This window comes from Tachypleus tridentatus, chromosome 13, assembly GCF_004210375.1.
Source record: "Tachypleus tridentatus isolate NWPU-2018 chromosome 13, ASM421037v1, whole genome shotgun sequence".
NCBI lineage: Eukaryota > Metazoa > Arthropoda > Merostomata > Xiphosura > Limulidae > Tachypleus > Tachypleus tridentatus.
In genome coordinates this window covers 83,112,119-83,128,321 of record NC_134837.1, presented here as the reverse complement: position 1 = coordinate 83,128,321, position 16,203 = coordinate 83,112,119, and the positions used below count along the sequence as shown (strand labels likewise).

At 34.6% G+C, this 16,203-nt stretch overlaps 1 protein-coding gene across 18 annotated transcripts in view; it reads left to right on the top strand.

Moving 5' to 3' along the window:
- LOC143239587 (uncharacterized) overlaps positions 1 to 16,203 on the top strand; it is a 57,536-nt gene that overhangs the window by 20,984 nt on the left and 20,349 nt on the right. For 9 of the 18 annotated variants that reach the window (XM_076480794.1, XM_076480805.1, XM_076480793.1 and 6 more), the window contains 2 exons: positions 8,946 to 9,283; positions 14,487 to 14,657. In XM_076480794.1, coding sequence (XP_076336909.1) covers positions 8,946 to 9,283; positions 14,487 to 14,657 — 509 coding nt within the window. The remainder of the gene's footprint in view (positions 1 to 8,945; positions 9,284 to 14,486; positions 14,658 to 16,203) is intronic. The other 9 variants (XM_076480798.1, XM_076480801.1, XM_076480800.1 and 6 more) reach the window with 2 other exon arrangements.

The following is a 16,203-nucleotide window of genomic DNA, read 5'->3' as shown; positions in this document are numbered from 1 at the left end:
TCCATGGTGGGTGGGGTCAGTGGGTACCAAAATTTTTCTTTTCCTATGGATCCTCTAAAAATTTAAATAAAATTGTAAAAAAACAGTCAATGGGTAGCGACCACGCCTTGAATACTCAGAACAGCAATCTTCAACATCAGTAACACATGTACCTCATTTTCTTATATTACATTCTCTTCGAAAACCTTTAGGGCAAATGTCCCCTTTTTATTCAAAAGGGACTAGAGGGACTTGCTGGCTCTCCAAAGACAGTAAAGAAACTTTGATCTGGTGACATTGGTTGAAACATCCACATCCCAACACAGTGAACTCCTCTTGAATTCAAAGGCATTTGGGGATATAACTATTGAGGTTACACCCCATGCTACCTTGAATTCTTCACAAGGAGTTATTGTTGAAAGGGATTTGAAGAACGTTCCCGAGTCAGAGATTCTCGCTGGTCTCTCCACTCAAGGAGTTTCTGCAGTGAGGCATCTCCACTCACAAAGATGGAGTTACACTGCCAACAAATACCCTCATTTTAACATTTACTTCACCACGTGCACCTGCCACCATCAAGGCAGGTTATCTCATTGCAGGGTTCGACATACATACCAAACCCTCTTCGATGTTTCCAATGTCAGAGATTCGCCACTCAAAGACATCTTGTCGTGGTTCCCTGACATGTGCTCGTTGTGGAGGCAAGGACCACGATGCCTATGACTGTGACATGAACTCACATTGCGTAAACTGCAATGGTTCTCACCCCTCTTACTTTCATTCTTGCCCAAAATTGGTGGAGGAAAAAGAGGTGCAGCATTTGAAAACGACACATAACATTAGTTATCCTAAGGCTCAGAAATTGCTGTCCACAACTCCATCTCGGACATATGCTGCTGCACTTCATTCCACAACTACAGTGGGAGTGCAGACAGATCTCTCTGTGCCTCCAAGAGAATCGTTTTCAAAACAAATGAAAAGCCTTTTGACCTCCGTGGTTAAAAAGGTTGATGAATCGACTTCCACACCCATCTCTGTTCCTCCCATACCTTCCAACAAACCTCAAGATCCACGTCCTTCAGTTTCAAATACAGGCATTTCTTCTGATACATCTTTTTCTCCCACCACAAGAGACAAAACAATTGTTCGTTCCCGTCCTCAGTCACTGGATTCACCTTCCAATAACCAAAACCTGCCCACCCGACCCAAAACAGGATCCATGGAGGTTGATAGACCTCCTCCGACTAAAAACAGTAAAGAAAAAAGACGTGGTCGTAAACCGAAGGGTTCTCCAGCCACTTCACCTACCCGTTCTTAAAAATGGCCACCTTGATACAATGGAACTGTCGAGGTTTACGTTCTAATCTGGATTATATCAAAACGCTGATTGCTTCCTACCATCCTGTTTGTCTTTCTTTACAAGAAACATTTCTCAAAACTGCTGATACTGTCTCCATTCGGCAGTTTTCTCTGTAGAGAAATGACAGGTTGTGTGAAGGTCGAGTACATGGAGGGGTGGCACTGTTGGTTGATCAACACGTGCCCACCCTGTCTTTGTCACTCAACACACCCTTGGAGGCTGTAGCCATCCGTGTTTCCTTGGGTCATACCATCACTGTTTGTTCTCTGTACCTGTCCCCTGGAGAGACATATGATCAATCAGATCTTGATGCTCTCGTTGAACAATTGCCATCTCCATTTCTAATCCTAGGGGTTTTAATGGACATCATCCCCTCTGGGGAAGTGCTATTATTGATGGGAGGGGCCAATCTGTAGAGCGGATGCTCTCTGATCACAATCTCTTTTCAATACTGGTTCTTCCACTTACTTTCATGCACCTAGTCAGTCCTTTACTGCTATTGATCTCTCAGTTTGCTCCCCTTCATTATTCTCCCATTTTTCATGGAGGGTTGACAGTAATTTACTAGGCAGTGATCATTTTCCGATCCTTTTGAGAGAGACTGGCCGTGGTGGATGTCACCCTACCCGCGTGCCCCGATGGAAGCTGGATCAGGCAGACTGGTCCACTTTCACTGCACTGCTCTCACAAAACTTGATCCTGCCATCGTAAATGAGCCATCAATAGACGACTGTGTAGCAGTGGTAACTGACTGTATTACACATGGAGCTGATCAGTGTATTCCTAAAACCTCGACATGTTTTCCACACCTACATCTTCCGTGGTGGAATCCTGCTTGCCACTTAGCGCGGAAGGCTCAAAAGCAGGCCTGGGATACTTTTCGTAGATATCCCACACTTTCAAACCGGGTTGCTTTCCAACGGGCTCGTGCACATGCTAGGTGGGTAAGACTTCAAAACCAGAAGGAATCTTGGATTAAGTTCACAACCAGCATATCTTCTACCACCAGTCCCAAGATCATATGGGACAGGATTCGAAAGGTTAATGGGCACTACAATTCTGTCCCCCTCTCGATCTTACTCTCTGATGGTCAGTAGGTGACTGATGTTCGGAACATCGCTAACACTCTAGGTGAAAGCTTTTGCTGGGTATCTAGCACTTCTGCTTGTTCCTCCATCTTCCTGGCCATCAAGACTCGGGCAGAGCGATCACCTCTTTCCTTTCGAACTGACTGTTTCTTTGACTATAATTGTCCCTTTATCCTGGTGGAACTAAAAATGGCCCTTCATCGGTCTGCCAGTACGTCTGTTGGACCTGATGATATTCATTATGACATGCTGCACCATCTATCTCCTGCTTCTCTTGATGTCCTTCTGATTGTTTTCAACCGGATCTGGCAGGAGAATGTTTTTCCTGATGCCTGCGCCAAGCTATTATTTTACCTTTCTCTAAGCCAGGGAAAGATCCCAAGATTCCTTCAAACTACTGTCCAATTGCTTTGACGAGCTGTCTCTGTAAGACATTAGAAAGGATGGTTAATGCTCGTCTTGTTTGGTTCCTTGAATCAAACAATCTCCTCTCGCCACCCAGTGTGGGTTCCGTCGACAGCACTCCACCACAGACCACCTAATTGCCTTGAAACATCTATCAGAGAAGCCTTTCTCAACCGCCAACATCTTGTATCAATATTCTTTGACATAGAGAAGGCTTACGACACAACATGGAAGTATGGCGTTTTTATGAGACCTCCATACATATGGGTTACGTGGCCATCTACCCATGTTTATTAAAAAATTTTTAATGGACAGGAGATTCCAAGTTCGTGTGGGTTCGACACTTTCCGTTCTTTTGTACAGGAACTTGGAGTCCCTCAAGGCTGTGTATTGAGTGTTACACTCTTCAGTATAAAGATAAATGCCATCACTGAACAACTCCCTCTCACTGTTGCGAATGGGCTGTATGTCGACGACTTTCACATCTCATGTCAGTCGTCAAACATGAGATATATTGAGCGGCAACTACAAACCGCCCTCAATTGTGTACGGAAGTGGACTCTGGCGAACGGCTTTAATTTCTCTCTCTCCAAAACTGTATGCATGCACTTTTGCCATCGACGGGTATTCACCCTGATCCTGAACTTCATATCGGTGAAGTTTTGCTGCCAGTGGTCCCGGAGACCAAGTTCTTGGGGCTTATCTTTGATCGTAAACTGACCTTTATACCACACTTAAAGCAGCTTTGGGTCAAATGCACAAGAGCACTGAACATCCTCTGTGTTCTCTCTTCTTCCAGTTGGGGGGCAGATCGCTGTTCAATGTTAAAGGTATATCGTGCTCTTATTAGATCGAAACTCGATTATAGATCAATGGTCTATGGCTCTGCCAGACCCTCGGCCTTAAAGATGCTGGACCCCATTCATCACCAAGGACTTTGACTCTGCACTGGGGCTTTTCGTACCTCTCCAGTTCAAAGTATATACATTGAATCTCATGAACCTTCTCTACACCTCAATTGTGTACGGAAGTGGACTCTGGCGAACGGCTTTAATTTCTCTCTCTCCAAAACTGTATGCATGCACTTTTGCCATCGACGGGTATTCACCCTGATCCTGAACTTCATATCGGTGAAGTTTTGCTGCCAGTGGTCCCGGAGACCAAGTTCTTGGGGCTTATCTTTGATCGTAAACTGACCTTTATACCACACTTAAAGCAGCTTTGGGTCAAATGCACAAGAGCACTGAACATCCTCTGTGTTCTCTCTTCTTCCAGTTGGGGGGCAGATCGCTGTTCAATGTTAAAGGTATATCGTGCTCTTATTAGATCGAAACTCGATTATAGATCAATGGTCTATGGCTCTGCCAGACCCTCGGCCTTAAAGATGCTGGACCCCATTCATCACCAAGGACTTTGACTCTGCACTGGGGCTTTTCGTACCTCTCCAGTTCAAAGTATATACATTGAATCTCATGAACCTTCTCTACACCTTCGCCATTTGCAACTATCTTTACAATATGCTTCGAAACTTCATTCCTTACCAAAGCATCCCACCTGGAAATGTGTTTTCCTTCCTCGGTGGGCAGTACTTTTTCAGAACAGACGATCTGTCATTGCTCCGTTTGGCCTTCGCATCCGGGCACAATTGGATGAATTGGGTCTGTCCTTGGATAACATTGCAGATTCCACAGGTTGGCCCATCCCACCATGTCTTATTACAGCCTCCAAATGTGACCTTTCTTTCAGTCACCTAAAAAAGGCAGATACTCCAGATTGGAAGTATCGTCTTTTATTCAATGAATATCTTTCAAACAATCATTCAGTTCCCATTTATACAGATGGTTCCAAATCAGGTAATTCAGTGGCCTCTGCTATGGTTTGCTATGGGTCAGTAGTTGCGTGCAGAATCCCTTCTACAGCTTCTGTGTTCACTGCTGAACTGTATGCCATATCTCTTGCCCTGGATCATATTGCAGCTGAGCAGTACTCCAACTGCACTATTTATACTGATTCGCTTAGTTCTATACTTGCCTTGGAATCGCTACACGTTAGCTCACATCCTATTCTCGCTGATATTCAAAACCGACTGGCCCATTTCTCATTAGCAGCTACTTCAATCCAGTTTTTCTGGATACCAGGCCATGTTGGTATTCGCGGGAACGAGCTTGCAGACATGGCAGCTAAATATGTCTGCTTCAGCACCATCACTCCTGTGCCTATTCCGTACATGGACTATGGTGTTGTCTTCATGGCTTGGCTCCGTGCCAGCTGGCAGTCCACTTGGAGTGAGCAACGTGACAACAAACTTTTTCAAATCAAACCCAAAATTGGACTTTGGTCATCTAGCTTCCGTAAAGTTCGGAAGGAGGAAGTTGTTCTCACTAGGCTACGCATTGGTCACAGTTTTTTAACTCATCATTTTCTTTTATCTGGAACCGATGCACCAGTGTGCAGTTTATGTAACACTCAGATCACAATAAACCACATTTGACTTTCTTTCCATCGTTACAATTCTCAACGACGGCAATATTTTAAACATATTTTTTCCCAGGGTCAGTCTGTAACATTGGACAGAGTTATTGGTGATGGTGACTCTGTCCACCTTGATAATGTTTTTAATTTTTTAATGGCCATTAATCTTTTTAATCTCATTTAAGTGTTGCATATTTATTCATTACACCTTTTTAATTGTGGTTCCTTTTTACAGTTTTAATCTCTCTCCTTCAATTTGACATTGGACAATGGCCAGAACATTAAATAACTTCGACACCAGGACTGGAAAGGCCAACTTCAGGTGACTAACGCTACTGTTTGAACTATCCGTTTGAACTACTGGTTAGTCGTCCTGGCGAGTTGTTATTATACTTTTGCTGCATATCATTTCACACTTTTACTACTTTACTTTTTAGTACTGGCCATATTGACTCATAACCCGGAACCAGGACTGGAAAAACCAACTTTAGGTGACTGACAGTGGTTTTTATACTTACCTGTTAGTCTTCCTGGCGGGTTATGATCATTATCATTCTGCTACAGGTAGTTCTTTACAACTTTGTTGACTGGATGTCAACATTGGTTTTTACGCCATTTTCTGTTTTAATTGCCGTTTTGCTTTTATCTTCAATTACTTTTACAAATTTTACTCCATTTACTTGACTTTTATCTTTTTACTGGACATTTGGCTACTCATTATTACGATTTTGCGGAGTGTCTTTTAAAACTTTTATTCTTTTACATTTTGATAATAGCTGCTATGACACATAACCCAGAACCAGGACTGGAAAGGCCAACTTCAGGTGATTGACGGTGGTTCTTGAACTTACCTGTTAGTCTTCCTGGCGGGTTATGATCATTACCATTTTGCTAGAGTAAATATTTTACAACTTTGAAGACTGGATGTCACCATTGGTTTTTACACCATTTTCTGTTTTAATTGCTGTTTTGTTTTTACCTTCATTTACTTTTACAAATTTTACTCCATTTACTTGACTTTATCGTTTTACTGGACATTTGGCTACTCATTGTTACAATTTTGCTATGTATCTTTTAAAACTTCTATTCTTTTACATTTTGATACTGGTTGCTATGACACATAACCCGGAACCAGGACTAGAAAGACCAACTTTAGGTGACTGATGGTGGTTCTTGAACTTACCTGTTAGTCTTCCTGGCGGGTTATGATCATTACCTTTTTGCTAGAGTAAATACCTTACAACTTCTTATACTCTGCCTTCTATCTTAACATTGTAGAATAGGTGTCAACATTGGTTTTATACTTTTTTGTTTTACCTTCATTTCCATTTATGTCTATTACTACATTTATTTATTTATTTTTTTTTTTTTTTTTTTTACATTTTTACCGAATGTCTGGTGCAGATAGCCTCGCTGCTTTGTGCCATAAAACACTAAATCAATCAATTATGGACACACAAGATTATGTTATCTTTGTGTTGCATTTCCTTCATGGCTATATGTCAGGCTTCATCCAAGTAGATGTTATAGTTTGAACTATCACTTTTTTGATGCACATAAATTCGATGTAATAGATTCATTGGTGGTAAGTTATGGCTTTAATTTTATCATTGTGAATTTAGTTGAATCAATCCATCTTAGAACTACTTGTAAACATGAAACTATATGTACTATAACTCTCAATCTAATAAATGAAAAAGTGTATCTTTACAACATTTAGCAGGCACTTAGTAAATATTACAGGTGTAATACACATAAAACAATTCAGTATTCTATGCAACTATTTGTCTGTGAATTTAGAAAGCCTTTATTGAATCAATTTAGTTAAGAGGTGATTTTTTTATGTTACAACCCACCAGTGGCACAGTATGTCTGTGGACTTGTGCTGCTAGAAACTGGGTTTTTATACTTGTGATGGGCAGAGCACAGATAACCCATTGTAGAGCTTTGTGCTTAACTACAAAATGAACAACTTTGTGTTAAAACTAACATCTAGAAGTTCGTAAACGGATATCATGAGTTTTTGTTTTAACTTTATAATTTATTTATTAATTTCATTACTCTAGCACTAAATGTACTGAAATTTTTTTTGTAGGGTGACATAAGAGGTAGAAAAATATGAAACAAAATAATATTTGTCATCTTATTTGGATTTGTCTTGAGATCTTCAAATTTCTTGTTTTCACAGTTTCAATTCATCTCAATCATTTCATTTTTTTTATTTTATATATTTTTGCATGTTACATGGAATGCAGAAACTTTTTTTTCTCTGTTAGAAGCAGTAAGTCACAGTTCTAAAGATCTAATGTAAAGATCACATGATATTTGTACTCACAGTGTAACTACTATCAACCTTAGTGAATCTCACACATTGGGTCTCAAACATTAATTCACGTAGCTTTCAAACAAGTACAGCTAAGATGGTTTGTAACTAAATTGTAAAAATATTTAAACAAGGTATTTTTATCAAGTGAATTCTCTGATGGATGGTTATAAATTTGATATAGAGGAGTATCTGATTTCTTTTGGTTAGCAACATGTCCTCCATCAGCCACAGTTATTAACAAGATATCTCAATAATTTGAAGAGATCTTCTCTAGTGGGTTAGAAAATTTATTGATATCTCAGAAAAAAAAGAAGGTGTTTACATTTCACTTATGTAGTTTGTTTCAAATTAGTTGGAAATTTTAATAATTAAAAAATTGTAAAAGCTTATAAAAATTAATGTTTAGAATTAAAATAAATATAATATAAAAACATAAATTATAAGTTTATTGACAAAGTTGTTAACACAGTTAAGAAAGTCACATTGTTCCATTTTGCAGTGCCACATGAAAAGAATATTAAATGGAGTAAAAGAAAACAATTATAACATAATCCGTTGGCTATATTCTTTCCAAATTATACCAAGATTGTTAATGTACCAAAATTGAAAAGTATGGTATAGAAATTGAATTAAATCATATGGAATGAAATGCCAGTAAATGCAACTTTAGGCTTCAAGAGTAATGATAATTAAACAGTTACACTGATGTGATAATTTAAAGAAGGACTAAGTAGTAGTTTTTCTTGATGTTTGTATAATGTTTTGTGATCTGTCTGCTACCTAAGTTTTATATTAATAAGTGTTTTATTTTTATTCCTTACACAAATATGATTTACATTAAAAGGAAAAGTGTCTTGCTGCATAGAATTCTTAGCTTGGTTGTTGTTAAATTTTATGCTCAAATAATTATTTTACAGAAAAACAAAGCTTCTTTTTACGTGGAAAATTGTTAGTGTTAAAACCGAACTTATCATTAGAAATTTTCTTGACAAGTTACCATACAACTTGTGATAAAAACATAATGACCTATTAGTAACATAATCCTGTAGTACTTTGACTGGGATAATAGAGTACTTAAACATGATGTTCATGCTTATAGTTGAATTTAATGAAGTATTTTCATTAGACTTTCCAGTAGCCATATTTTATTACAAATTGAACCATAAAAGTTATCCAAATCATAAACAAATTAAAACTACAATGAAAGTCCTTTATATCTGTAAACAGATTGTAACCTTAGATATGCGACTTATCTGTGAGTACTTTTGTTTATATAAATGTGATACAGCTTGGTGAATGATTGGATAATATTTAGATATGTTCCTCCTCAAAGAAGAAGAAATATTCCAGTAAGTAAGCCTGTAAGAAATGTAGCTCCACCATCTTCCCTACACTCCTTAAAGTCAACACAACATAGTGGTCCTTCAGCACATTCCCATGGCCACAAATCTGCAGCCTCTTCACCAAGTCCTGTATCCAACTCTGTGAGCACACCACCTCCCAATCATGGGCCTGTGAAACTAACATTATGCACCCAGTCTCCTGTTATTCCAACTCAACAGCAACCAGTGTCACCTCGTCAGCCACACCACACACCACAGTATCAGGAATCAAAAGAAATGAGAGTAAATGGGGGTAAAGTGTCTCAGTCTAGTGAGTTTTTTAATTAGTAGAACTTCAGAATTGAATAAGATGTCTTTCTGTTTCTAATTACTGTAGCTTTAGCTTTTTAGATGCAAATTAAATGTTATGATGTTTTTCCAAGCAAAAATAATCTTGGAAATTTGTTAATTATATATTGATTGTTTTATATTAACCAGCCCTTACCTGTGTCTGTCATATTTAATTTAATAATTCGTGAAATATGAAGGGTTAAGAAAAAGTGAACATTATAATTTGTGCAAAATAATAAATACACCCAGTGTTGTAGTTAATTAGAACTTTGGGAATATATATGTTTATATTAAAGTGGAAACAGTTCATTCATTTCATGATACAATTTGATGTATAACCAATTATCTTGTAACACACAACTTTCCTGGTAGCATGAGGTATTTTCAAATATATAGTTATGGTGTTTGAATGTTTCAACAAAGTATCATTCACTAATAGCTTTCTAAATTTTGTTAAAACTATTGAGGTTCACTATATGTAAAGATATGTTGTAAGTCTAAAGTCATACATTACTCAAAATGTTTGTGATCCCAGTGGCACAGTGGTGTGTCTGCAGATTTAACACTGCTAGACACCAGTGGGCAAAGAATAGCCCTTTTGTGAAACTTTGTGCATAAATGCCAAAAGAAGCAAAATGTTGACTTCTCAGTTTGATTATTTATACGTTGTCCTTTTTTTTGTAACAAGTGCAATAAAATGTTTTTAAAGCTTTGAAATTTTTTGGATAGTCTTACTGTAGAAAGTAGTGAAGATTTTTTTTAAATGTTAAGAATTACTTTTTGTGTTATTTATAAATCACACCTAAATAATCAACTTTTTGCTCATTCAGTTAAATAAATACAATTTTAAAGTTATTTTTGTTGGAACTTTCAGACACTTTTTCAAAATACAGGTGTTTGTTCATTAAAAAATTTTAATCCTCTGAATTTGAATTGTTTCGATTATATAGAAATAGTATGATATTTTAAACCTGTAGCTTGAAGATTAAAATATATGCTTATTGTTTTACAAAAGATGTTGAACCAAAAGAATACCGCATACAGTTGTTATTGTTGAAATTTCTACAGTATATGTAATACCTGATTGATTACTTGTTTAAAATGTGGAGACAATTAAGTAGTTGTTATACTTGAATTTAATGTATAATGAATTTGAGCAATGTTTGACATGTCACTCAACAATGATTTAATTTTTTTCATATGGGGTCTGCCAGTGTGACTGTCTTTGTAACATTCAGAGGTTCTATACTATAAATTTTAATACATTTTATGTATTTCCACAAAATTTAGTAAGTTTTAATACACACAGGTTTTTTTGTATACAAAAAGAATTAGGTTCTTTTAATTTACTTACTAATAACTTGTCTGTGGAATCAAGGTGTTGACTGCTCTAAGTGCAGTGGTGTTCGTGTGAAGATTAAAAATACTTTTCTTTATCAGAAAAATTTTCAGATATCATCTGTATAACCTCTAAACTTTCTTAAATGAATAAATATAAGTGTTTTTGTTTGTTTGTTTTTTTCAGTTAAACTTTATTATATTTTATTTCTCATTTTATTTATACAGACTGAGTCAATATTACTGAACTAGTAACCACCATAAAAAAACGATGAAATAAATGTACCCTTTTTTTCTTTCTAAATTACTGGAGCTTGTAACAGAAAAGTATCCCAAATAGGTTAAGGTTCATAATTCTACATCTGTTTGTATTAATTTTTATTGTTTTATTGACCTTTGAATCATGTCTAATTAATAGTCTTATCACATAAGTTGTAAATCACTTGATGGATGAGTATATCATGTTACCATGTTGAATCAAATAGCTCTTGAACTTCTTGTGAGCAAATCTCATGAAGAATTTTTATTATTATCATTATTTTTCATTTTCGTGCCTTATTTAACCTATTAAGTTTCTAATTTTCACATTTTTCCATGAAAAACAAGAAATATAGTACTTATGTTTTACCTTTTTTGTTCTTTCTGTTGATTGCCAATAAAATTTAAGCTTCCTTTCTTATAATTGTGTTACTAGTACACTAAATAATTTTTATTTACTTAAGTAATATACCTGAGAACACAAAATGGTAACATGCACAAAGCAAAGTGCTGTATAATTAATATAATTTTAACTGACTTTCTAAATAGGACAAGAGGGGCTTAATTCCCTTTGCTGCTATATCTGAACACTGTAAGATACTCTGCTGGAAACATATATATGTAAATACGGCTGGTTTGGGTTGAGAAAATTTTTGTGTAGAGGAGCAAACAACGTTTCGACCTTCTTCAGTCATGATCAGAAGGTCGAAACGTTGTTTGCTCCTTTACATAACAATTTTCTCAACCTAAACCAGCCGTTTTTACTGTATATTTTTTTCTACAAGTTAGTTTTCTTGTCATCACTGATTATTATTTCTGCTGGAGACAACGTAGCATTTATAAATTGTTTAATAGATTAAAACTTTGCCTTTCTATTGGTTATAAATTGTATGAAATGTCAGAAAGAATTATCATGAAAGAAAAGATGTGATAGGTGGGCATGGCAAGTGGGTCTAATTTTCTAGTTTATGACTCTGTAAATAAACAAGATTAAAAGCTGTAAAAATTAGACTATGCTTTGTAACATTGGTGTTATAATGAGTAAGGTATGTTAAATTCTATAATTCAGAGAAGGAAGTAACTAAATTAGAGAAGGGATAAGACCTAGAAAACAAATATCATGTTTTGCATACCAAAAGAGATTGAGGATTTTTAAAAATAATTCCTTATAAAATTAAGAATTTGTAAGTTATATAATATTAAAATTTGATTTATTAACATTCTGATGCCAAGAGTAGTCATATAAATTGATAAAATAGTTCAGCTAAATTTTGAATATGGCTGTAAAAGGTCAGAAAATGCACACTTCAACATACCTGTAGTGAGAGGGTTAAGAAGAAAACTTCCTAGTATGGGGGCATATTTGTATTTTAGGTAACCTACCAGAAAATTAGAATTAGGTGATTAATGGTATTTCCTAATTGATTATTCTTGCTGGTAGTTCTTTCTGATGTTTGGGCCTGGCATGGCCTAGCGTGTAAGGCGTGTGACTTGTAATCCGAGGTTCGTGCCCGCGTCGCGTCAAACATGCTCACCCTCCCAGCCGTGGGGGCGTTATAATGTGATGGTCAATCCCACTATTAGTTGGTAAAAGAGTAGCCCAAGAGTTGGTGGTGGGTGGTAATGACTAGCTGCCTTCCCTCTAGTCTTACACTGCTAAATTAGGGACGGCTAGCACAGATAGCCCTTGAGTAGCTTTGTGTGAAATTCCAAAACAAACAAACATACAAACAAACATTTTGATGTTTAATACTATTTTATGTGCAATCAATAGGAAAGCTAAAGTTCTAATCTAGTAAGTGATATGCTGTTTTCTGGACAGAAAATTGTCTCTTTCTCTGGTTCTAATTTTATTTCCACAGAAAACACATTAATAAGTTCAGGTGAAGATTTAATGGCTTTCATCTCATAGTTAGAAAGGCAGAAAAGTTATGATGGTTCTAAGACATTGTCTGCTTTCTTCTTGTTATCTGCAGTCAACAAAAAACATCATTTGGGAAATACTATATTTTTTATATTCCTTGTGTATTTTTTATTAGTATAAAAGTAACTGAAGTGTAAAAATTAGAAACTTACTAGGTTGGATTAGGTAAAATAAATACATAATTTTTTGCAGGGTGTACTTATTCACCAAGTGATTTGCAACTTGTGTGGTGGGTTTGTGTGTTAGAGATTGTTCAATGGACAATGAAACAAAGTTTAATTAGAAAGAGGTGTATACTTTTATGGGCTTTAAGCTATTTTAAATAAACAGACATAATTCTTGTTACAGTATTCAGATATTCAAGAAGGAAAAAAAATTGTAATTTTAATTTATTTCATATTTTTATAGTAGCTATGAGATTGGTCAGTATGGCTGACCTAGTATAGTTAGTGTACAGAAAATAACTACATAAAATATAAATTTTTATTTTAAAAAGTTTAATATTTATTTAGGAGGTTTTAGAGGTTGTATAAATGAAATCTGAAAATTTTCAGATGAAGTATTTTTAATATTGGTAGGAGAACTCATTGCACTCAAAGAATTGAAAATTAACTACACATATTATACATACAGATCTTTTGTAGAAATACTTAATTAGAATATCTGATTTTTGTATACAAAATAATTATAAGTTTACTTTTGCATACAAAAGTTCATATACAAGTTTCATGAAGGTATACAAACATATTAAAAGTTGTATGGGAAACTATTATCAATTTGAGGTCATAAACTTGGCTGAATTGACTGAGCCTGTAGCAAGATAATTAATTGGAACTTGAATGTGGAAGTATATTATGCTAATATAATAATAAACATGGCAACCAACAATTTATAAGTGTAATGAAGTAATATATTTTGGGGGAAGTTCTACATGTTTAAACAGAATACTGGTTTGTCAAAACATGAAGTATATTACCTCAAAAATAAATCAGGGCCTGGCAATCTGAGAGTTGTGGTTTTGAATCCCTGTATTACCAAATATTCATCCCACTACTTGTTAATAAATTAAAAAATAAATAAATAAATAATAATAAAAAAAAACCTAAGAGTTTGTGGTGGGTGTTGTTGACTAGCTGCCTTCTCTCAAGTCTGTCATTACTAAAATAAAGATGGCTAGCACAGACAGCCCCTTTTGTGGGTTGTACAAAATTCTAAAGAAATCAAAACAAAAAATAAATCACTTTTTGCCAGTTCATTATTCATTTACTTGGAATGTAGATTAACCAGTTTAATCATAAATTTGATTAGTTGGTTAGTTTTTATAACACTGGTGTAATTGCTCAGGTAATCACTCAAATCTACTGAAAATAGTTTTAAAATTTAAATAATAACACTGAAGTTAATTTTTTTGTTAATTTTTTTGTGACAACCACACTAAAATAAGAACTTTTGGAGTTAAAAGCAGAAATTACATCATTTAGTTATTGGCTTAAAAGTTAAATAACTATATAACTGTGAAAATATTTTCTAAATCTGGAATACAGACTTTAAAAGTTGGTTGATAAGTGTTAAATTTAGTGTAGGTCTTTGTAATGATATCCAGTTGAGTGGTAAACTTTAAGTTGCAAAGTTGTTTTAATTTTTGTTGTTGTTGTTTCTTCAGAATATAAAACAGAAGAGTCACGAGTAATTCCACCAACTGAAAACAAAGAGAATATTCCAAGTGTTCCACAGGTCACCAACAATGCAGCTGTAACATCTCAACCAGTCACAACTGTAGCCAAACCCAGTGAAAAGAAAAAAGACCAGGATAGAAAAGGAGGAAACCAGAAAGGTACATTTGTTTCATGTCCACTACTACAAAGAAGTTTTCTTTATTTTAACTTCAGTGTGGCCTGAAAAACTAAAATATTGCTAATTGCTGAGAATAATTGATTATTTCTCAACTTTCTTGAAGCATGCTGATGTCATCTTTGAAGTTAGTATATGAAGAAATTCATGGAAAATAGTTGTGTATCAGTTACCTATTTATTATATTAAATCTGTAACCAAACTAGTATTGTTATAGCCATCTTCAAATTATTAATTATTTGAAAGGATAGATGCTTACAATGTTAAATGCTGTCACTTAAGGCTTACCAAAACACAAATTAAATACAGTCAGTCTATAGTATTTATTAAAAATACAGAAATGCTTGGAAAGTAATAAACTCATGTGGCAAGTTTGATTTTTGTAATTATTTATTTATAACTTAACATTGTTAAATAACCTACTTTTTTTCCCACAGAAGTTGTTTAGTTGTGATGTTTTATAGATATACTAATTAATAAATAACCAAAATTCAGATTTTAAATTTTGTATGATTTATGCTATAAAATTGAAAGATTTATTATAAAGACAAATCCATATTGCAAATTGTAAAAATAAAAAGTAAACTCACCAGTATTATATATATAAAATATGTGACCTAACCAGGGTAGTCATCTTAAAAAGATACACTGTGAGGTTTCAAATGTGTTCTGGTTCTTGTTTTAATGAGATTTTGCTTATAGATACTCATTTTACACCTACTGTCTTTACAAGCAGTGTTGAGCAAATTAAACTTTTTGACAACTGGCTTTGTCATTTGCACACGTTAAGTATTTTCACTATAACTTTTGATACAGCATATCTTCATAAACTTTGGTAGACTTTTAGTAAAGACTACAAGTTTTTCATATACAAAAAAATAAGACTTTTAATGAAATATATTTTCTAAGGAGTTGTTTGTGAAAATAAGTGTTTCATTAGTAGTCTGAGTGCAAAATGATTTCATTTTATGATTAAGAAAACTAGTCTTCATCAAAAAAATCTCAAATATTATAATCCATAAAACTTAAATACATTTCAAACATTTTTATTGAGTAAGACAATATTCTATGTTATTTTCTGTCACTTAACCAACCTTGTAACCATTATAAAAGAATTAGAAAATAAATATAAATTGTGCTTTTTTTCATGTTATAATGACTACCTATTATAACACAAAAATACAAATGTTTAGTCTTAAGTACCTTAAGTCTCATAACAATATACATTTATTTTATTGAGATACCAGTCATTCTAAGCTAACATTACATAACTTGGATTGACATGGTGCACGTGCACATTACCTCATCCAATAATATATAAACTGACCTTCAGTCTCCCTGTCTTGGTTGTGTTTTAGGGAACTAATATTTTGTAGTATACATTATATATGTATATACATTATTTCTATTTAGAAATAAGTTACTAAAATTATTTTTCTTAAAGTATAGAACAATAGATCAAAAAGTAAAGCAAAGAACTATCTCTTCTCACTATGACCTTTGAACTCAGTTGCTGCTGGACATAGTTG